The sequence below is a fragment of the Vanacampus margaritifer genome, chromosome 7 (genome assembly GCF_051991255.1).
Source record: "Vanacampus margaritifer isolate UIUO_Vmar chromosome 7, RoL_Vmar_1.0, whole genome shotgun sequence".
Taxonomy (NCBI): Eukaryota; Metazoa; Chordata; class Actinopteri; order Syngnathiformes; family Syngnathidae; genus Vanacampus; species Vanacampus margaritifer.
Window position 1 is genome coordinate 1,312,953 of NC_135438.1, and position 23,523 is coordinate 1,336,475.

The 23,523-nt window shown below is 40.4% G+C and overlaps 1 protein-coding gene and 1 long non-coding RNA gene across 3 annotated transcripts; both read right to left on the bottom strand.

Moving 5' to 3' along the window:
- Positions 1–1,734: 1,734 nt before the first annotated feature.
- On the bottom strand, positions 1,735–20,076 carry LOC144054815 (noelin-2-like). 2 transcript variants are annotated; one of them, XM_077570141.1, is made up of 9 exons: positions 19,641–20,076; positions 17,610–17,759; positions 15,271–15,426; positions 8,912–9,131; positions 7,559–7,665; positions 6,237–6,413; positions 4,392–4,565; positions 3,301–3,573; positions 1,735–3,108 (listed from the first exon to the last, which is right to left on the bottom strand). In XM_077570141.1, exons 1-9 carry the CDS (start codon positions 19,788–19,790, stop codon positions 3,046–3,048), a joined length of 1,470 nt encoding a protein of 489 aa, XP_077426267.1. In that variant the 5' UTR covers positions 19,791–20,076; the 3' UTR covers positions 1,735–3,045. The 2 variants fall into 2 exon arrangements, with proteins under 2 accessions (XP_077426267.1, XP_077426268.1); XM_077570142.1 differs by lacking the exon at positions 1,735–3,108 and having other exon boundaries at positions 3,137–3,573; positions 19,641–20,075.
- A 29-nt stretch (positions 20,077–20,105) lies between these two features.
- Positions 20,106–21,583, bottom strand: LOC144054819 (uncharacterized). Its single transcript, XR_013294717.1, has 3 exons — positions 21,100–21,583; positions 20,334–20,498; positions 20,106–20,190 (listed from the first exon to the last, which is right to left on the bottom strand). It is a non-coding gene; the product is annotated as an uncharacterized LOC144054819 (long non-coding RNA).
- Between the last annotated feature and the right edge of the window lie 1,940 nt (positions 21,584–23,523).

A 23,523-nucleotide genomic window follows, 5' to 3' on the forward strand; every position in this document is an offset into this window, starting at 1 on the left:
GCTCAGGATCTCACCAGTGAAACACATCAAGGACAAAGACAGACAAGAGAGCCGGAGGACGGCAGACGAGGAGAAAGTCCCAGAAGACAAGAAAGGAAGGAAAAGGGGGGGCAGGAGTGAAGGAGAGAAATGGATGGAAGGAAGACAGGAACAAAAAAAGGAATAGAGGAAACGAGACAGGAAACCAAAAGGAAAGAAAGGAAAGGACAGATAGCAGAAAGAGCAACAGAAAGGAGAACCACAAAAATAAAATTTAAAAAGCATGTGAAAGGAGTAAAGTTAACTATAAGGAAGGCAAGAAGAGAAGTGACATGAAAGAGAAGAAAAGGAAAGGAAAGGAAAATGTAAAATAGATCAAATGAAGGAAACGGGAAAGAAATGGAAAGGAAAAGAAAGGATGAGAAAGGGGAAGATGGGAAAGAAAATAAAACACACTGCTGCAGAAAAACACAACAAAATGAGTGTGTGTGTGTTTGTGTGAAAGTATTCCAAAAGTTACTCATCTTTTATGCATGAGTGTGTTTGTGTGCTTCGCTGTGCGATTCTAATTACACGTGCCCAGTTAGGCCTACTTCCTGTCACACACAAACACAAACACACGCACACGCTCTAATTCACACATAATGCTGCCCCAAAGATAAACAAAGAGCATGCGCACACACAAACACGCTTTACAATGGAATGTGTGTGTGCGTGTATACATAAATAGTTCAGAGTGGGAAACAGAATGCGCGTCTCTTCCTGACCAAACGCCCACTTCCTGTGTGTCCTACTGAGACACAATCTGGACACACACGCACACACACACACACACACACACACACGCACACACACACACTGAGGTGAATGATGTTGTTTTTGTTTGTTTGTTTGTTTTTTTGTTTTTAACACAAAAGGGGAAGTCATCCATTCAAATCAAACTCAAACTGCTTTTTTTTCTGGTTGTCCTCTTTGGAAATAACAGAGGCAGAATTCATCTTTTTCTAGGTCAAACTTTGGCCATCAGAAAATCTATTCAGTTGATTTTGTTTACAATTATTTTTTAAAATGATTAGTTGTCACAAAAGTATGATGAGAAGTTGCAAAAAAAAAACAAAACACAAAATACAAGTCAAAAGTAGGAAAAAGTACTGTTAACGACAGCAAACATAAATAAATAAATACAATAAAATAAAACTGCTTTCCCCCTGATGTCATTCTTAACTATTTTACAAATGTGAAAAAAGAAAAAAAGTTGACCACTGCAAAAACCTCAATTAAACTAAAATAAAGACAAACTATTAACGATGATATTAGATTTGTCAAAATATTACATAAATAAAACTAAAATACAGTAAAACGGCTCACCCTCTGAAGTCATTCTATATTTGTGGAAAACAATTTAACCACTACAAAAATCTAAATCAAAATACAATAAAGTCAAACTTGTATTGGTGACTAAATATCCCCATGTCTTGCAACTGGAAAAAAATAAGTTAACTGAAGTAAAAAAAAAGATAAAAATAAAAAATTTAAAAAAGTTATACTACTTGCTCCAAACACGTGACAGATGTCATTGGACTTAAATAATAATGATTTAAATATATATATATATATATATATATATATATATATATATATATATATATATATATATATATATATATATATACACCAAACAAATATAATAATATTTATAATAAATATTAATAATCCATCAAATAAAAAAAATAGGGTCTAAATGTGAAAAAAAAAATTAGTTTGGTTTATTATTGTGTTGTTCTTTTACGGCTTCTTCGAATCTCATCTCATTACAAATCTAACCAATCACACGCCCTACCTCATACATATTAATGAGTGAGGCGGAGACTTTAGGGTCCCCGTTTAGACTGCATAATCTGTTTTGTGTACGTGCGTGGCGCCACTTTGGATTTGCTGATACGCACGTTCACCCTTTATGAACCTTAATATATCAGTGCGTGCGCGCGCGCGCGCGTGCGTGTGTGAGACGCTAATTGGCTGCTGGCTTGCGCTGGAGGCTATAAATAGATTCACCAAGGCTGGTCCTCCCTGCCTGTTAAATATTAACAAGAACTTCGGCCACTCGTTACGGTTCTCTTGTGTGTTTTTGTCCAATGCACACCTTCCCTTTGATCCTCCATTATTTCACCGCCCTGCTCAGGTGGTCTCTTGTAATGGGGGTGCATTATTTAGCAGCCGGCCATTTGACCAGAGGGACCAAAAGCCAGAGGATATAAACGAGGAGATGAATAAATGAGAAGGTGGAAGTGATACAGACGCCAAGGTCGAATTGAGCCAAAATAACAACATTTTCCAGTTGGCCAGCATCAATAATTAAGAAGCTAGTGGAGAGAAAAAACACACTCATTAAACAAAACTAAGATGGCAATTGTAGTGTTGTGGTCACACTGCCTGTTAGTGTGAGTTAGCGTATTAAAAAGCATAGCAAACAACGCCAATGAATGATACATGAATCCAGTTACAAGACGCGCCATGACTGTGTTGAATGCTAAGTAACAATCCGCTAATTAACGGCACTGACGTATGCTAATGTTAGCCATTTGTGTCAATTTGCAAGCTAAGGCTAATGCTGGTTGGTGACAAATGGCGACCGAACTCTGACAAATGCTAACGTTAGCCACCGATGACAGTTTGGTAGCAAAAAATGTTGAATGCTAATGTTTGGCAATTACAATTCGCTAATTAAAAACGACGATGAATGGTAACAAATAAAAGCCATTATCTAAAAACTCTTGAGGTTGTTAAAATGTTGGCTAGTTACGACTGGCTAACAAATAATTCTAAGGAATGCTAATGTTAGCCAGTAATCCCAAATTGCTAACGACACTGATGAGGGCTAATGTTAGCAAGTTACGATAATTTTGCAAACTAATGCTAATGTTAAAGCCAGTTACGAAAATCAGCTAATAACTCAGACAAATGCTAATGTTAGCTAGCAACGACAATTTTCTTACCTGGCAACACTGGTGAAGGTGAATGTTAGCTTATTACAACAATTTCCTCACTAACTACGCTGATAAACGCTCATATCAATGCCTGGGATCCACGCATACGGCGACATTTGTTTTCAGTTGTTTTTTTGCTTGTCTGAAACAGAAGAGGGAGAAGAGAGGAATGAAGTTTGTTGATATTTATTGAAGGAACAAAACCATGCAGACCCAACACAATCCACCACAAAACCACCAAACCAGACCGCGTCCGTGACTCCTCTCCAGACCCGTCTAACGTGGTCTACCCGTCGGCGCGTATGACGTGAAAGAGCGTGACGTTGTAGAGCACCTGGTGTCCGTTGTTCCAGGTGTAGAGCGCCCTCTCTCGGGGATTGTAGTCCATCATGCTGATGTGCGAGTAGAGGTTGTGGAAGGGCACGTCCGTGTACTCGTAGGTGGACGTGTTGGTGTTGTAGGCGAAGTGGACTTTGGCTCCGGCCAGGTGCGAGTTGGTGACGTAGAGGACGCCGCAGATCATGAAGGCCTCGCCCGCACTGCGTTTCGGGAAGCCCGTGGACCAGCTACGTAGCACGTCCAGGGAGCGGGGACACAGGCGGCTCACCTGAGAGCAGAAGAAATGGATCGACAATCTGCTAATTAAGCACTTGAATGGATGCTAGCATTAGCCAGGAGCAATCAGCAAACAAACAACGCTGTTACAAAAGCTAACGTTAGCCAGTTACGCTCAGCCACTGCACAACTGTGATCAACGCTAATGTAAGCCGGCTACTAAAATTGAATAAAAACTCAGTCGAATGCTGTTAGCTAGTTAGCTTGTAACTCTAAGGAACACTAATATCAGCCCAGTATAAAAATTGGCTAACAAATCCATTGAATTCCAACAGTGGCCAGCTACTACTACAACTCTTGTCAATCATTTAAAATGGCTAACTAGCAACTGTGATGAATGCTACAATTAGCGTGTTACGACAATTGGGCTAATGCGATAATTAACCAATTTAAATGAATGTATATGTTAGCCAGTTACAACAATTCCTTAACTCTGACAAATACTAACATCAAGCAGTTACAAATGGCTCATCAGCAACTGTGATGAACGACTGCTAACATGAGCCAGTTATAACAATTGGGCTAACGTTAGCCAGTTACAATCAAATAATTAACAACAATTAAAAATCAATGCAAATGTTAACTAGTTCAACAAGAATTCCGATTCATTCTAACATTAGCCACTTACGATAATTGTCCAGCTAACATCTCACACAAACGCAAACTTTAGCCAGTTATAATCCACTCAAATTCAGTTGAATGCCAACATTAGCCAGTTACAACAATCTGCTATGTCACAAATTTGATTCATGCTAACAGACACAATTTTAAAAACAAAAAGTACAAGTTCATAATAAGTTCTTGTCATACCACAATGTTTCCGGCGTTGGGTATGGACGTGTAAACTGCCCACAGGCCCGTCTCGTCGGCCATGAGGTCAATGTCGGAGGATCCGCCCCAGCTGTACGGAAAGGTGTTGTTGTAGCCCGCTCCGCTAAGGCTACGTTGCAGCAGCACGCTGCGAGAGCGGAAGTGGTATTGCACCTACAACACACGCGCACACAAACAAATCCTCTTCTTACAAAAAAAAAACTAAAATAGCAAGAAAATAATGATTTTTCTAGTTAATTGCCAAAATGTTACAATGACATTAATTATGGTCAAGCCCAAGTTTGAAGTCAATCGGGTTAACCGTGTAGGAGAAGGGGGCAAAAGTATGACCCCTGTAAATGTGCAAAAATGGGCTACAAAGTGGACATTCAAATACTCCTACCTCACTTCCTGTTTATTTTAGGGTTCAGATATCCAAATCTTTTTTTGTTGGTCTGGATGTGCTACAGGTGCCGCCCAATTTTCGTCGTCGAAGGACAATCGTAGCGGGACAGGGATCCGTTAAACCTATGCAGGGGGTGCTACAGGCCCATTTTTCTGTTATTAATAGGAAGGAGTAATGAAACGAAATTTCTAGCTATTATTATTGATGATCATATAACATGGAAAGCGCATATAGAACACGTCAAATCTAAGGTTGCCCAAACCGTAGCCGTTTGACACAAGGTTAAAAAAAATCATTGAGCAAAAATGCTTTGTTATCGAATTCATTGATTGCTCCATACCTGACCGATTGCATTGAAAAGTGGGGGTTGCACTGAACCCGGCGTGCTATTTGTGTCATTTTTGGTTGTGGATACAGAGACCATCGGACTCATCCAATATTCATCCATCCATCCTCTTAACCGCTTGTCCTCACAAGGGTCACAGGGAAGGGTCACGGGGGGGGCGCCGAAGCCGATTCCAGCTGGCTTCGGGCAGTGGGCGGGGTACGCACCCTCAACTGGTTGCCAGCCATCATCCGATAGTCGTACAACTTAATTGAATTATGAATTGATGGCGTTTGAACGCCTTAAAATAATGTATGAAAGCCATTATGAAATCTTAGCAATTACCATGCAAATCAATAAAATAAAATAAAAAGGGAAAATGAGTTCAAATCAAGAGGAACAAAAACCAAATCTAAATATGCAGTAGAACAAAAGATGTATTTCAACTCAAGGTGTCAGTTTGTGAATCAATCTGAATTATAAAACTAAATCATCTCAGTCCATTTGTATTTTTAAGAAATGTATAAAAGCTCAATTACTGGCAAAAAAATATATAGCACAAGGTCATTGTGTTGAATTATTTTATTTAATTGTTACTTTGAAGCCGTTTGCTGTCATTTATTTTGCGCTGACCCTTTTTCTCTCTCTGTGTGTGTTGATTAGGGGCAGATATCAACATTCCTTTATTTTTCTTTCAAAGAGCGAATATTTTTTTGGGAATCGAATTGAATTGAATTGAATCATGTATGGCGACATTAAAATATAATTTTTTTGTGCAAGTTTGGTGAGTTTTCGTTTAGTGTCTCAAAAACGCGATCGTTTGCGGAGAATAATAATAACGAATAATAATAATAATAATAAGAAGAATACCTACAGAAACAATAGGGCCTAAAAAGCACTGCATCGGCCCCAAAAGAAGCCGACCCAGATGGCCAGTCCGGCCCTGCCTCGTGGTGCTTCGGGGCATCAATGAGGATATTGCCCTTCGCCTCGAGGCCATTTCTTCCTTCACTCATCAATATTTATATTAAAAATGTTTTGGGGCGCTGGAGCGCCTGCCCCCAACAGCATCTGTGCGCGTGCCAGGGTTCGAAGGTTTGCCCTTTTGACCTACCAGGATGTTGCTCTGGTGCTTGTTGTAGTAGAGCGAGCCGTTGTAGACCACGTGACCCGTGCCGGCCCAGGCGTGCGGCAGCAGGTGCTGCACGAAGTTCTGGCCCTTGGTGAAGTCGGCCATGGTGCGGTACTCCAGCACGCGCCGGCCGCGGTAGAAGCCGTCCATGGACCACACCTCGGGCACAACAACGCAATATTGCAACACTTTCATGGGGGGGAAAAATGTGACGTTTATATCAAAAACAAATTTTGGGTTATTTTAGTCTACAAACATAACAGGTTACATGTTTTCAAAAAAAAAAAAAAAATCTTGAAATGACATGGACAGGAAGAATAACGGGGCACGGACGCTGCGCCTGCTGCTGCGGCCTTGCCGTTGTGCTGCTGCTGCTGCGCGTCTCTGAGGGGAAACTGTGACAGGCGCAGGGTCAAGGCAGCCAAATAAATCACACCTCGCGAGGGCCAGACGGTTGCCGTGACAACCACCTTCACGGGCTCACTTCACATACAGTGCACGCGTGTTCGCTCGCAAAATGTAGTGGCCCGCATTTATTTATAAACTTGCTGTGCTACTTTCTGCTCCCCTAATTGCCCTTGCAGGGATGAATAACGTTTTGAAAGTGGATCTGTGCAGGTTCAGTTCTGCTGTTTGTCGGTCCGGGGAAAATCCAGGAAGGACCTGCTTGTAACCCTAACACCAAAACAGCAAAAACTACCATGTGGAAAAGTGATAGGTTTGATTTTAGACTACCTCAAAGCTGGTCTAACTTGTGGTGCAGGTGCTGCATTGCAATTTTCCCGGATTTGAAGGGATACTTGACTCATTGAGCCATTTTCAGCAGTGAAAAGTTAATTTTTTGTCCATAACCAATTTGATAACATCATTATTAGCCAATTATGGCTCACCTGTTTTCTGGGTTTGGTCAGCAAACTGAGTCATGATTGGTTGTTACCTACTTCCTCAGCACAGGTGATGTCATCTTCAGTCGACAGCAAGTGGAATTTTTTTTTTTTTTAAAGATATTAATTGTACATGAAAAATAATGACTTTCAATTATAGGCAAAATGTGAACTTTTTACTGCTGAAAATGTCTCAATGAGTCAAATGTCCCTTTAATTGAGGCGCAGGCAGAGAGACAACATTTTTTATCTGTGTGCCTGGGACCCCATATTGGGAAACGCTAGGCAGAGACAGACAACCCAAAAAAACCCCCATAAAAAAATACTAAACAAAACAGGTGAGCACCTTTTTAACACCTGCTTCACACACGTGCGCGCACACGTGCGCGCACACAGGTCCGAGCAGAGAGTAAGACTCACCCTGCTGTCAGAGCTGGGAATCATCGCGTCAGTCATCCAGGAGCCGAAGCGGGACCCGGACGCCCGCACGGTGATGGGGCCGTTGACGGCTGTCAGGCGACCGCAACCTGCCCGCCCGCAACACGCAAGCAGAACATGCTTTTATTTTGGCGCATGAGAAAAAGTCTAATCAATTCATCAATCAACGCAATTCTATTTTGGGGTGTTCGGGTTTTATCTTCCGAAGTCCCCTTGTAATTCATTTCATGCTTCGAGATGCAAAATACTAAAAGGCACAAAATACCAAATGACATACGATGAAAGCACTAAAAGTTTTGATCTCATTAAATTACAAAACTTATTCTCCAAAACATGCTTTTTACTTATAAGAATAATGATTTGTTTCCTTCAAAAATCACAACCCGAATATGTGAAGATTATATTCAAGTAGAATGTGAATTTTTTCTCACAGGATTCGTTTTTGTGGTCTGGTCTCGTAATATTTGGACTTTATCACAAGTATTGTACAAGTTTTTATTTTTGAAACAAAAAAAACAAAAATACTTGTAAATATATAAATATATGCCGAAAATCAGATTTTTCATCTTCTAAATCTAATGGCTTTAGTCTTGAAAAAAAAAAAAAGACGTCATTCTGGAAAAATATGACTTTTTTTCTTGAAAGATAAAAAAAAAAAGTGACCTTTTATTTTGAAATTACACGACAATACTAAAAAATTATTTGTTTTTGGTAAAATTATAATATTGTTCTTGGAAAGAAAATTTTGTAATTATCTTAATATTGTATCTGATTTTTTTCCATGAAAAAGACTTTCTTTGAACCTCCCACATATATATGTAAAAAATAAATTTTAATGGCCCCAAAAAATCCAATTATAATATTAATTATTAATTATGTCTTAATATTATACCTTTTTAGTGAAATCTCTATATATATATATATATATATATATATATATATATTTAAAAAAAATCCAACTTTGTTCTCATAAAATTACTGTATAATTAACTTCATGGGAAAAATGATGACTTATGTGGAAAAAATGTCCACGTCAGTAAAAGTCCCACAAATAGGGTCCGTGAGTAGCAAAAATCATGACACCCCCCCCCCAAAAATAAAAATAAAATAAAAAGTATTAAGTTCTGACACCCAGCTGCTCTAATGTACTACTTTCCTATTTGGCAACATTTCATGTCACATTAGGCACCTTATTTCTAAAAGCACAAAAAAACCCACTAGTATAGTTATTTATTATTATTATTTTTTTAGTAAACACCTGACAAGAGCTCCCCAAAAATCCAATCGCAAATGATGACTAATGAGTAACCAGGGCAAGTGAAGTTGTTGTCTGACCGAGTTTGTTCATGCAGCTGTGCAGTCGGGTCTCCAGCAGCAGGACTCGCCTCTGCAGCTCCTCGTAGTCGTACGCCCCCACCTCCTCCTGGATGGCCGTCAGGACCGCCGACAGGTTGAACAGTTGGCCTCGCAGGCCGCTCAGCGTCTGGACGTCGGCGCGGTACTGGTCGGCCGCCGACAGGAGGGGCTGAAGCTGAGTCACCTGACCCTTCAGCTCCTGAACCGCCACAACGAGCAGACGCTTAGACCTTCTGCATTATCCACTATGATGGCCCCCCTCATTAAAACTCTTTGACTGCCAGACGTTTTCAGAAAAGGGATGCCGTGGGTGCCAGCCGATTTAAGCATTTTGACTGATCTTTCAAGGTCCACAGAAAATTATGTGTTTGGACTATGGAAACACACAAACTACCAAATGAAAGATTGGACTCATCTTTCATCAGAAAAAAAAGTTTGTTTCTACCTTATTCCGTTTTTCAGTAATCAACAATAGAAAATGGTTAGTTTCACCTCTGTTTTGAAACAAACGTCTTTTAACGTCTTTGGCACTCCTCCCTAGGATTTTACTAAACGTTATTTAACGTTTTTGGCAGTCAAAGAGTTAAAAAATCCAAACTTCTTGTATGATATGAAGTATTTTATGGAGAGAAAAAACACAAGCTCATGTTTCAACAAATTCATCCTCGGAAAATTGCAATTCTTTTTCACATGAAAAGATATATTACATTCCATGTTGTCTATTGATTTCATTTGACTTTCCGTCACTTTAAATCCTCCGTCTTGTTTCTGCCGGGAGGTGCGAAGGAGCCGCCAAGCGAGAAGCGGCGCTCGCTAAATAGAAAGCGCCCCAAAAGTCCCATCTGCTGGGCACGGGATAATCCCTGAGGATTCCCGCGGTGGTGCCACTCAGCCCATGAGTTGCGCAACAAGACTGCTTTATTTTTCATGAGTTGGCTGTGCAGATTTTCTAAATGGGGCTGAATCCAGGCCAACTGGATTGGGTTGGAGATGTTTGGAGATCTCTGTGGACTTGTTATCCAGGCCTTTCTTTTGCTTACATTCTTCAATGGTGACGCTTATTTACTCCATCCTATGAAGCGATGTTACCAGATGGTGTTTACCACTTTTAGCTTTTGTTGAAGATTTGAAATGGTCTTGGACGCTTACAAAATCAAGCATGTTATTATTATTATTATTTATTTTTTTTAATGCTCAGTTGCCTTTGATGCACTCCAAAACCCACGTTAGGTTCATTGAAGGTCAGAGGTGGCAAACCCAGGTCCAGAAAGTAAAAACCCTGCCACAGTTTGGCTTTAGCTTCAGGTGCTAGCTAGCTAGCTAGCTCCCACGGGCTAAAGCCAAACTGTGGCTAAAAACCCTGCCACAGTTTGGCTTTAGCTTCAGGTGCTAGCTAGCTAGCTAGCTCCCACGGGCTAAAGCCAAACTGTGGCTAAAAGCCCTGCCACAGTTTGGCTTTAGCTTCAGGTGCTAGCTAGCTAGCTAGCTCCCACGGGCTAAAGCCAAACTGTGGCAGGGTTTTTACTTTCTGGACCTGGATTTGTCACCTCTGTTGAAGATGCTAAATGATCTTAGAGTTTCGAAAGCCTTGATGCTAGGTTTGTCAAAAATGCATTTTAGGTTCACTGAAGATACGAAACTTAGGTTTGTCAAAGAATATCTAATGACTTGGACGTTTGGTTAGTCTAAACTCGAACGTTAGGCTTGTAGATGCTAAATCATTTTGATGTTTACGTGAAGACACGAAGGTTCAATTGGTCGACAACGCCAAATAACAAAAACATGTACGTTCGCTTGGTATTATGTAGGAATGTCATGATAACGGCAACATCGTGATATGACGATATTAAAACTGCCAAAATATAGGCGTCGTCGTGTCCCGATATTAAAAGCGGCACATCAGGTTGTTTTCCATTTGTGCAGTTCTAGCACCCTCTGGTGGCTACTTTTTCACAAGGCATGTTTTGGCCCTTCTACCTTTAAAATCCACGTCCGATGAAGGGGAACGTAATATGCTCGTGAGGCGAGTCAATATGTGGAGGGACTCGATGTGGGCGTGCAATAGCAAGTAAGTGCTTCCATATTAACTCTTTGACTGCCAAAAACGTTAAATAACGTTTAGTAAAATCCTATGGAGGAGTGCCAAAGACGTTAAAAAACGTTTGTTTCAAAACAGAGGTGAAACTAACCATTTTCTATTGTTGATGACTCAAAAACGGAATAAGGTAGAAACAAACATTTTTTTCTGATGAAAGATGAGAGTCCAATCTTTCATTTGGTAGTATGTGTGTTTCCATAGTCCAAACACATAATTTTCTGTGGACCTTGAAAGATCACTCAAAAGATCAGTCAAAATGCTTAAATCGGCTGGTACCCACGGCATCCCTTTTCTGAAAACGTCTGGCAGTCAAAGAGCTAAGTGTTATTAGAGATTGTAGCTTGTGCTTCTTTTTCTTTCTTTTTTTTTTAGTATGAGCTTTTTTTATTTTATTTTTTTTTACAATATGGTGAGATTTTTTTTATACGGCCAACCTCACAATATCGTGATAATATCGTATCGTGATGTTTGGATATCGTTAAATCACTAGTTTTAGGTTGGTCATAGATGTTAAATTGTCCTTCGATGTTCACACAAACACGTTCGCTCAATTGACGATTCAAGACATCGAACAAAAGGGCTCATCATTGCACTGGGAAACGGAGCTGCTGCACGTTGCATTCATATTCCATAACTTAAATAATCAATAACCACATGCTATTTTTAGCAACGCTGTGGGAAGAGTGTGGAGTTGGGGCGTGGAACACGGAGGAGGGTTTCCTCTCTGCAGGGGTTCCGGATGAAAGGAAGGAATTAGAAAAGGTTGGCCGGAGGCGCCGTCAGATGAAGATGAGGAAGAGGAGGGGCGGCATTAGCAAGTAAAATCAAGTCATGTTTTTTGTTGTTTTTTTTTCTTTCCACACGCGCTCGTTGAATCCATTCAGATGCTGAGGGTGGAATTCGACGAGGTGTCAGAGCACAACCAATATCGATTTCCCCCCCCCCCATCTCAGCCAACAAGTTGTTTCTCGATTAGGATGTCAACTGATAGTTGTTTCCTCGCATCATGCGGGAACGATTTCCTTCATCGGACCTAACCTGCCGCGTCAAAGTCGATTCACGTTAATAAGGGCTGCCTTTTTGTAACATCAAATTGAAGTTGGTCACGAGAGAAGCTGGCGTGCAAGACAATTTAGAGCCTTGGACAAATCTAATGTTTGCATTTTCACACAATCACAACATGTCGGAGTCTTCAACAAATAATAACTTAGGTGTTTTTGTAAACACAAACAATTTGTAGTGCTGTTGAAAACGACGCAAAGTCTTTGATGTGAAGTTGATCCAGTTGTTCAGTTGACGAGCTCACAGAAGAAGCAATTTTGCAATTCCTACAAGTGATGCATTGAAATATGCAATCTGCCTTGCAGGATGCGTATCTTTTTCTTTGTCTCTCACTCTGCTGCCCACAAAGCGTCGACAGTTTGCATCTGTTATCTCGAGAACATTGGCCTTATCTTGACCTTTTAGCTGTTGTTATAAAACGGTTCATAATCTGTTAGTCAGGAGGCTCAAAAGTTCAAAATTGCAGCTTTAACTCTTTGACTGCCAGACGTTTTCAGAAAAGGGATGCCGTGGGTGCCAGCCGATTTAAGCATTTTGACTGATCTTTTGACTGATCTTTCAAGGTCCACAGAAAATGATGTGTTTGGACTATGGAAACACACATACTACCAAATGAAGGATTGGACTCTCATCTTTCATCAGAAAAAAATGTTTGTTTCTACCTTATTCCGTTTTTCAGTAATCAACAATAGAAAATGGTTAGGAACACCTCTGTTTTGAAAAAAACGTCTTTTAACGTCTTTGGCACTCCTCCATAGGATTTTACTAAACGTTATTTAACGTTTTTGGCAGTCAAAGAGTTTTAATCTCCAAGTACCAGCACCCTGACCTACATTAAAATGCGGTATCGTCTTGGGCTCAGTGTTCATCAAAATAAGGCAGAAGTACAGTTAGCTTTATGAAAAACACATCTTTTTTTTCTTCCCAGGAGCTCAATTTGAGGAAAAACGTGCGTATAAAAAAAAAAGAAAAAAAAAAGGGGGGGGTCGGAATTGGAGGGAAAAAACAGGACAATCTTACAGGAAAGTTTTTCTTCTAAGAAAAATGCCATCTCAAATGGCCATATTTTTTGCAGAATATATATATATATATATATAATTCTTTCATTTTTGGGAAAAACACCCACATATTTTTCAAGACATTTAAATAAACAAAACAAATGTTTAAGTTTTATTTTTGACATTTTTTTAAGGATTTTTAAAAATGTATTTATTTACCCCCCCAAAATCATAGTACCACCCTTTGAAAATCACAAAATGTTTACATAATTATAACAATTTTTTTAAAAAAAACAATCGGTTTGTGAAGTGATCAAGCTCGGCAGCTGGAAACAACTCTGGCTGCACTAAATAGAAGATTGAAGCTCTGCATGGGAGGAACCGCCCCCCCACACACACACACACAAGAAGCATCAGATGAGGATAAATGTGAAATAGTATTATTAATGTTGACTTTGAGCAGGGGGAGCGCTTTTGTCGCCGTCTCACTGCTTTTTTGGCACTTAGAGGCGACAAGGGGGTGGGGGGGAGAGAGAATAAAACCCGGAGATGACGCCTTGTGTCCTAAAAAAATGAAGCGCTTGGCTCACCCAGAGGAGCTCACACGTGCGAGCAGGGAACCATCCGGAAAAGTTAGCTGTGAAACGGATTTAGTGCGCCGCTCAAGTCAAGCTAACACGAACGAAAGCAGAATGAACATCCGCTATCCGCTATAAAGAGCTACGGTGTTAACCTACTCATTAAAAATGGTCAAACAAAAAGGCACATTTTAGGGCAAATTGCAGCTTTGACTAGCCTAATGTATGCATTTTTTTTAAAAACATGATAAACAATTTAGAATAGAACGTAACATAATGAACCATACGTAAACATTGTAGACAATTTAGATTTTTTTCAACAAGCCCGGCTCATAAAACATCGAAGACAAATGAGAAAATATATTTTTTTGTGCTGCCAAAGTTAAAGCGTGAACTCATTAATTAATCACCAAAAATGATCCTTTAGCTTGACAACAGATGGTTACGTTAAAGGTAGCGCAGGTTGTGTTTGAGCAATAAACATAATGAATAAATGTTTGCGTTCAGAATATTTGTTCATTTCAAACTCCTGGGGTCCATTTTTTTTTTCTCCATTTTAAATGATGCGAGTAATTAATCAATTAGAAAAAGAGGAGGGAGAACATGTGCATTGGATCCCAAAATGTTGAAGACGTCCTCATAATATTAACTCATTCACTGCCATTGACGGCTATAAACGTCACAAATTCATTTGAACTATTTCTATTCGTGTTAGTACTTTTTTTCCCACACTTGTTAACAAGAGTATGAAACTAGATTTTTTTAATTGTACATTTAGAGCAGATGTAAAATTTGTGATTAATCATGAGTTAACTAGTCAAGTCATGCGATTAATTACAATTAAAAAATTTAATCGCCTGATGCCCCTAATTTTTTATAAAAAAAAATTAATTCACTGCCATTGACGGCTATAAGCGTCAAAAAATCATTTGAACTATTTATTTTAGTTAAACTTTTTTTCCACACTTGTTAACAAGAGTATGAAAACCTAGATTTTTTTGATTGTACATTTAGAACAAAAGTCAAAATGTGTGCTTAAATTGTGAGTTAATTAGTGAAGTCATGCGATTCAAAATTTTAATTGCCTGTCACCCTTAATTTTTTATCTTTTTTTTTTTAATGAATTTATGGCAGTGAAAGAGTTAAATGTCGAAAGAATTTGCACCTTCAAATTTGGCGGGCAAAAAAAATGTTGATAAAAATCCTTTAGAATGAAGCGATTAATCGTGATTAATCAAAATTCGCAGATGTGATTAATCGGATTAAAAAATGTAATCGTTTGACAGCTGCAATTTTTTTTTTTTGCATTGCAAAAAAAGAAGAAGAAGGAAAAAAAAAAAGAGGCAGAGCCGACTATAAAAGTGCCTCTTCTGCTTTGGTTTCGTAAGCCAACATCAATAATACAATTTTGCATCCCTCCCCATCGGATTCTTCTTGTTTTTTTCCTTCCTGCCATGCAGAGCTCTCAATCTTCTACTTAGTGCAGCGATGCAGGTGTCAGCACAGCGACAGCATCCGCACGCTGCTGCTTTATGTCCTCCTCCTCCTCCTCCCCCCGCCTGAAATCAATGTGTGTGTGTGTGTGTGTGTGTGCGTGCGTACCTGTAGCCCCTTGTTTGTAAGCGTCCGGGGGCTGCTGGCCAACGAGTGCAGACGTCCGTCCACGCCCCGCAGCAGCGGCTCGGACTCGCGAAAGTGTCGCAGGTCCCTGGCGGTCCGCAGGTGGACCCCCTCCACCGACTGACTCACATTCTGCACCTGAACCACAAAAATGTCTTTGATATTTAGAGTTTGGAGTTTAAGAGTCACGGACTGGAAACTGCCCTGATTTTTTCAACCAAATGTGAACACGGAGTAAAGAAAAAGTCTGTTGGGCGCTCTTGTCTATGATGCTTACAATTGCAAAGTGTTTTTGTAAACTTCAAAGACAAATGCACTAACACCGTGCATACGTTTGGTAAACATCAAAGACAATTTTGCGCCATTGACAAACTTAATGTGCATTTTTGCCAACATCAAAGAATTTCTTAATGTAAAATATCAAAGACCATTTTGAGCCTTTGCAAAATTTAGCGTACATGTTTTCGTAAATATTGGACAATTTTGCACCTTTGACAAACGTAATGTACGTTTTTGTCAACATCAAAGACAATTTTGAGCCTTTGACAAACTTAATGTGCATTTTTGCCAACATCAAAGAATTTCTTAATGTAAAATATCAAAGACCATCTTGAGCCTTTGACAAATTGAGCGTACATGTTTTCGTAAATATTGAAGACAATTTTGCACCTTTGGCAAACGTAATGTGCGTTTTTGTCAACATCAAAGACAATTTTGAGCCTTTGACAAACTTAATGTGCATTTTTGCCAACATCAAAGAATTTCTTAATGTAAAATATCAAAGACCATTTTGAGCCTTTGACAAATTGAGCGTACATGTTTTCGTAAATATTGAAGACAATTTTGCACCTTTGGCAAACGTAATGTACGTTTTTGTCAACATCAAAGACAATTTTGAGCCTTTGACAAACTTCATGTAAAACATGAATGACAATTTTGAGCCTTTGAAAGCTTAAAGTGCGTTTTCCTAAACATCAAAGACAATTTTGCAAGTTTTTGTCAACATCAAAAACCATTTTGCGCCTTTGACAAACTTAACGCACATGTTTTCGCAAACATCAAAGATGATTTTGAGTCTCCAATGAAGCCAACGTGTGTGTTTCGGACAAACTCCGATCGCAAACACGGAAATTCAACCAAGACTTCCTAAAACACGTACGTTGGCTTTGACAAAGACGGCAAATTGTCTTCGATGCAAACGTACACGTTTTTGGAAACAAGTAAACCATTTGTCATATTGGCCAAAATGCGCCTGTTGGGTTTGGAAAAAGTCGATGAGTTTGCCGGAGATTGTGTTTGTTGACTGCGGTCCAGTTGTCGACGTCCCGATGCGAGTGCTGATGAGCGACTTTTCTCGTAATGTGCGCTCGTAAAGACAGCTGCCATCAATTATTGAGCGCGCGTTTCTCACAGGAACGCGCGCACTCTCCGACGCTGCCGTCACAAACACCAGCAAAATAGAAAACACTCTTTTACTTCTTTCTTTTCATTCAATTACGAATCGCTTGTGTGTGTGTGTGTGTGTGTGTGTATGCGTGCGCCATTTTTATGCTTGTTTATGAGTAATTGTATTGTGTGTGTTTGTTTCATGTGTTTGTTGTGTGTGTAGATCTTTGTGTGTTTTAGTCTGCGTGTGTGTGCGCTCATCTTGGTTTGTGTGTTACAGCGCTGTTTTTTTTTTAGTAATTATCCATTTGTATTTGTGTGTCTTTTGTGCATTTGTGTGTCAGTCTACACATGTTTATTTGTATTCATGTTCATTTTTTGTGCTGTTTTTTTGTGCATTTGTGTGTGTGTGTGTGTAAATCTTTGTGTTTTAATGTGTTTATTTGTGCCCACACTAAATTTTGTTTGTGTGCGTTTTTCATGCGTTTGTGTGTCAATATAGATGTGTTTATTTGTATTATTGTACGTTTTGTGTGTATTTTTCTGTGCGTACGTTTGGTTGTTGTGAGTGTATGAATCTGTGTGTGTTTTGGTGGGGGGGGGGGGGCAGCAAGAGAAAGAGAGAGACTTTGTTAGTTTGTTTGTGTGAGGGTGTTTGTGTGTGTCTTACGCACACACAGGTTTGTTTTACTATCTTTGCGGGGCCATCTCATTGACATAATGCATTTCCTAGCCCCGCCCCCTAACTCCAACCATCAAAAATGATTGCTACCTAAACTCTAAACTCTAAAAGCAAGCCTTGACCCTCAAAAAAGAGGTCTAAACTTGTGGGGACAAGCAAAATGGCCCCACATGGACGGGTGGGCCCCACAACTGTGTGAACTCCCACAATGTTGGCCCCACTATGTAACACACACACACACAGACACACACACCTGTAGAGTCAGCAGGTTGAGCTGTCGACTGCGGTGGTCTCGCTTGCAGAGGTTGCGGACGGGCGCGACCACGGCGCACACGCAGCGGCCGTCCGGGTCCGACGCAGTGCTGTACACCTGCCACGCCTCCTCTGATCCCGGATACAAACCCTGCACACACACACACACACACACACACGTCCATGTACACACACAGCGAAAATGTCAACATCAATCCCCCATCTTTCCTTTTATTGCTTCATATATCCGTCCGCTGTCGAGCTTTTTCGCATAATTGTGCACTCGGGCATCCAAAATGGAGAATCTCAAGGCAGCTAACTGATGCTCTCCCCCGCGCGTCTCCGAGCGGCAGAATTAGCGGGAACGCCGCCATCGCACTCCTTTCCAACTGGCGCTTTCGTAGAAATGTCTTTCCTTTGAAGAAGTCCCATTTTTGGAGTTGGACACTTTCAAATAAACACACGCCCCCAAATGCATCACAACGCAGTATGTTTTCATATTTAAATGATCTTTCACTTGGGAACAGGAATTCTCCACTGCCATTGGCCAGATAAGATGTCAATCATGACATGACGATGAGGAGCAGCGATTGTCGGCTTTGTTAGTAATCGCGATAGAATGCAACACAACCCGTTGTTGTCGAAATGACAACAACATCTCCAAGGAGCCTCACGCAGAATCCAACATCTGCGTCTGCTTGTGCGTTGACATCAACTCCAGGGTTTGCCAAGGTTTGTTGTTGCTACGGTAACAAATGGCCAGATGTCCCACGGGCCAGCCAGTCTTCCCACAGAGAAAATATCACCCCTGGTAGCACAAACAAAAGTGCGCGTCTCCAAATGTTGCACGTACGTTGAAAAGGAAATGGCAAGTCGTTAGGGGCGGAGCTACATGGTGGGCCGGTTGATTTAATTAGCCAATATTAGCGCTTTTAAATGTTTTTTTTTTTTTTTTTTTCTGATTCCGATTCAGAATATTCACAAAGGAACAACTTCGTTTGGAGCATCCATACAGCAGAGTTGGTAAAGTGAAAAATCTCACAAAATAAATACATTTTACACATCATAACATAAGTCAAAAATAATGACATTTAAATATGCCCCTCCAAAAATGTTGCTTTTTTCCCCCCCAATTTTTCTCTCTGTTGTAAAATTCCCTCCAGGTTTTACGCTGGCTCCCAATCAGCTGTCGGATTGATTTCAAAATTCTGCTATTGGTCTATAAATCACTGAATGCTTTAAGTCTTGAGTACATTTTAGAGAATGCTGACTGAATATGAACTCAGTCGGGCTCTGAGATCTGCAGATGTGGCTCAAATAGTGGAAACGAGTTCAAAAGGAAACATGGTGGAGCTGCATTTAGCTGTTATGCTGCACACCGTTGGAATAAGATGGAAACAGAAGCGAAGTCAGCCCTGAGTGTAAATGCTTCTAAATCTTATACTCAACTCAACGCAACTTAGGGCTGTGCGATTAATCCAAATTCAATAACCATTTCAATTAAACTTACAATTACTAAATCAGCATAATCATAAAAAGATATACTGATTTTGTGTCGTTTACGTTGTTTAAATGCATACATTTGCACCAGGTTTTTTTTATTTATTTAAAAATAACTAATTTAATGAATTTTGTTTCATCCAAAAGGAACTTGCATAATTATAATTTTTCAAACTATTTTTTTGTCTCAATAAGTTCTACATTTAAACATTTTCTATCTTTGTGCCAAAAAACAAATGATCGTCGCAATCGTGATTTCAATTATTTCTATATTATATATATTTTCTTCACAATTGAGCAGCCATAACTTTATTTATAAAAGCACTTTAAAAACAACAGCAGCTGAATATAAAGTGCTGTACAGTCGACATGAAACATAATAAATTGATTTGTTTGAATAGAATACCTTTGATTGAGGTCTTTTAGTGTTTGGTGTGACAAGTTCAGCTGACAGCACATAACAAAAGCTCGGTGTGTGTGTGTGTGTGTGTGTGTGTGTGTGTGTGTGTGTGTGTGTGTGTGTAACACATACGCTGACGATGCGTTCTTGCGTGCCATCCAGGGAGACGCCGACGGCGGTTCCATTCAGTCCCACCAGCGAGGGCAGCGTTTGGGACATCCAGTTGGTGACCATGGCCATGGTGCTCAGCACGGCGCCGATCTTCAGCATGGGCACGCTCATCTTCAAACACGCACGCAGCGGCTCCTTAATCAAACTCTTGACATGCTTAAAAGAAAAAGAAAAAGGAAAAAAAAAAAAAAAAAAGATCGCAAACGTCTGCTCTGTTGCTTCCCAACGTCAAGTCTCCTCAATGTTGTTTAATCCTGTCATGGCCATGTGAGGTTGCTTCCAAGATGCTGTCAGGAGCTCTTTCTCTCTTTTGTCTTCCCTCTCTTTCTCTCGCATCCCTCCTCCTCCAACCTGAGATGACGTCAAAAAAAAAAAAAAAATCACACTCCCCCCCCCCCCAAAAAAACCTGTGTCCTCTTTTTCCTTTCCCTCCCTTTTGTCCTTGTCCTCCTTCCCGTCCACTGCAGTCCGCCACCTCGCTCTGCTTCCTGTCCACGTATTGATTGATTGCCTGTGTGAGAGAGAGAAAAGAGAGAGAGAGAGAGAAAAGAGAGAGGAGAGAGTGATGCTGGGAATTGATCAGCATCCTTCCTGCTCTGTGGCCTGACGCGTTTTCCATTGTGGTGTTTTTTTTTTGTGGTGCAACACTCCCACCTTGTGGTCATAAATAAGTCTCCTGCTGTCTCATTTGTATGATCTGCGTGGAACTTCTTCTCAAAAGGGTGGGGGTGGGGGTGGGGGGGCTGTTTGTTAGCCAAGTGCCGGACTCAGCTGGAGTGCTGATCAGGATGCCCTCAATTCAACTCCAAGATAGGAACGCTGATCCAAATTAAGGAACAACAAAAATCACTGGTTAGTTACAGTACGACATATTCTAAAGTTATGTTATTGTTAGCCAGTAAATGAACATTACAGACAACCAGCAATATGAAACAAAAATCACTCTACGTTTAATAAAACACAAATCCAACCAAAGTAAATTGACCAGCAGAGCACCGGATTTGAAAAACTGCCCGTGTGGGAGAGTTAACGCCATCACAGCTCAGATTGTTACATACTTACAAAATATTTTCTAGAGTCCAATTTGTGAGGAATATTTTTGCCCAATCCAACAATGCACAATCAAAGAACAAATGAAAGTTCATATCCACCAAGCCAGTAGGGACTGGGCTGAAAGGCAAAAATCAGTGTATAATTGACAACCACTGAAATGCATTCGGGGAAGTGCCAAACCAACACAATTCGTCTTTTTCTTCACAAAACAAACAAACCCAAGATACACATGCTATTTACATTTTTTTTCACTAAAAATGGGCACAAAAGAAAGAAAGGGTCACAAAGATGAGTTAAGGACTGTAGGTTAAGTTTTGTTAAGTTTACACTCTCGATTAAATTTGTCACCTCCTATTAAAGGCCATACCTCAGTTGTGCATTCCAATTCAGGGATAACAAAAACTTTAACTCAACGTTGTGGTTGTGAAAATGAGCAAAAATTAGATCAACCTTGAGAAAGCTTAGCTTTCATATTGTCGAACAATAGTGAGAAAACTAGTTATAACTTTCAGAGAAGTCGATATCACCAAGTTTCAGACTAAGTATTGCAAATTATAGCCTATGGGGTAGATGCCAAGGACTTCCGACTTCCGGGTTTCCGGCCACTGCTGGACGCGTTCCAACAATCGCACCCCCACCCCTGCGCCCCCCAACCACGCGCTCCGGTCGAGGGGCGGGAGCGCGAAGGGCGTCTCAACTCTCTGAAATGCTTCAAACAACTGAGGTAGACACACTGCACACTCGCACTCGTCCACGGAACGCGCAACTGAGGGCCACAAAGGCGGAAGCGCAAGTACTGGGACGCGGCCCACAACAAACAAAGCTGATGTGTGAAAACCAGGAAGCCGGAAGTCTCGTCTCCTCCGTGGCTCCGTGGCATATACCCACTGACCCGAATATATATATATATATAGACACATACATGACTGGACAGTCGATAGGCCAATCCTTTTGAGGTCGTGCGGCCGCCATATTGCCCCTCCCAAGAAACGTTTCTCGGCATACCATCCTATACATTTACAGTATCGAAATCGGAGAACACTTGAGACAGTACTTAGTAGAAACAGCATGATTTACGATGTTTTAATGTTTGTGATGGATAAAAACGTGGATTCATCTAATGAATTCAGAATCCACTAAACACAAAATTATTCAGAATACCTTATAGCCAAGTGAGGGCACAAAATACTGTTGGTCTGGCCTTCCCCTTGAAGAAGGTACAAAAAAGGATAAAAACTCCATCACCCTCAAATTGCCTAAAATTAAAACACCTCCTTTGACAAGTGATGTATAATGTATGGCTGAAAATGGGCTCCGAACGGCTTGTTGTGTTCACTCAAGTGTGTCGCTAGATGTGCTGCAGATGTGCTTAAGACGTCATGAATGATGAATGAGCAGGCTGCGCTGAATGCAAAATCCCCTTCAGTACCTGCCTTACTCGTAATTCTGAAGGTGGAAATCAAATTTGAGTACGACCCACCTATCACGATGAATACTCTTCAATGACGGCGCGCTCCTAGCTGGCCCGACAGGAAGTGAAAGGTGGAAGAACAACTCTCCATTGGATACGGCAAGTACGTTTGTAAAATAGCCGTCAAATTGATAATAACAACGCACACACACATATGCAGTTGTCAATGTCACTACTGCTACGTAGCAAAACAAATTCCCATTTCCTGTTCTATTCTACCGTTCTGTGGCTATTGCTATGCTAATTATTAAGAGCTAACATCGTTATGCTAAACTGTGAATTAGAGAGATTCAATACACAGTATTCAATATATATACACACAATTACATTTCATCACGAGGTCACGGAATTACATTTGTCGATGAGTGCAAGGGTGTCGCGCGTGCCACGGCTGAACAGCCTCCACATTGGCTAAACGTCATCACAAGCTAATGCTGCTAACCCTGATCTGGGGCAACGCTGCAGCTCTTCTTACCTTATGGCTTTGACATGATGGTGCTTCAGGCTCCGAAATTGAGTTGTTTTTTTTTTTTTTTTATGTAATGGCTTGAGCGCCACATCTGGTCTATCACCCCTCCGTACAGATTTTGAAAATATAACACTAGGATACAAAGTGCAGTGGTTGGTAATCACAGGTCAAAGGTTAGGATTACAAACACATTTCCTGTTCATCACCTTTTTTCTTCAAGTTTCTATTTCAAACTCAAACCTGCCTGAATACAAATATTTTTCCCCTCACATTTTTCTTCCGTCCTCTATAGAAATAAAGCACAAATGTGAACGAAGGAGACCGTGCGTGTCTGTGAAGTGACCCAAATCAGGCTTGGATTGATGTATTGTCTTGCTCCAAATACAGCCGGATGATAGTCTGCGCAGTAAGACGAGCTGACGTTACGTAATCCTCATGAGGATTCCTCGCTGAAGTTAAATTCCGTTCAAACATTTGTTCAACTAGAAAAAAAACAAAAACCCTCTTCCATTCCCAGCGGCATCGCACTGGGGGGAAAACATCAGGAGATTCTTGGCTGGAGGCCGGAAGCAAAATAACAGTCAACCAAGACATCACAAAATGTCAAATTACATTCAAAAGCATGCAGTATTTATTTAGTTTTCTGTAATTGCTAAAACAACTTTGAAAATGTTTCTTCTCATCATTGAGCCATCTGAGGGCATCATTTTGAGATAGTTCTAGTTGACATTTTATGTCCTCTACAAGCACCCCTACATTCAAAGCATGCAGCAATATTTGTGTGTTATGTTATTGAAAGAGTTTTTTTTTAAAAAAATCAATACAAAAGTGCTGCTTCCAATCTCAGGGTT

Excerpts from the sequence above, each read along its gene's own strand:
- LOC144054815 (XM_077570141.1), bottom strand. The coding sequence starts at position 19,790 with ATGAGCGTGCCCATGCTGAAGATCGGCGCCGTGCTGAGCACCATGGCC. Across the intron at positions 6,414-7,558 it reads TTCCCAGCTCTGACAGCAGG|GTGTGGTCCATGGACGGCTT; the intron begins GTGAGTCTTACT and ends GTTGTGCCCGAG. Across the intron at positions 3,109-3,300 it reads CCTGGAACAACGGACACCAG|ACAAGCAAAAAAACAACTGA; the intron begins GTGCTCTACAAC and ends CTTCTGTTTCAG.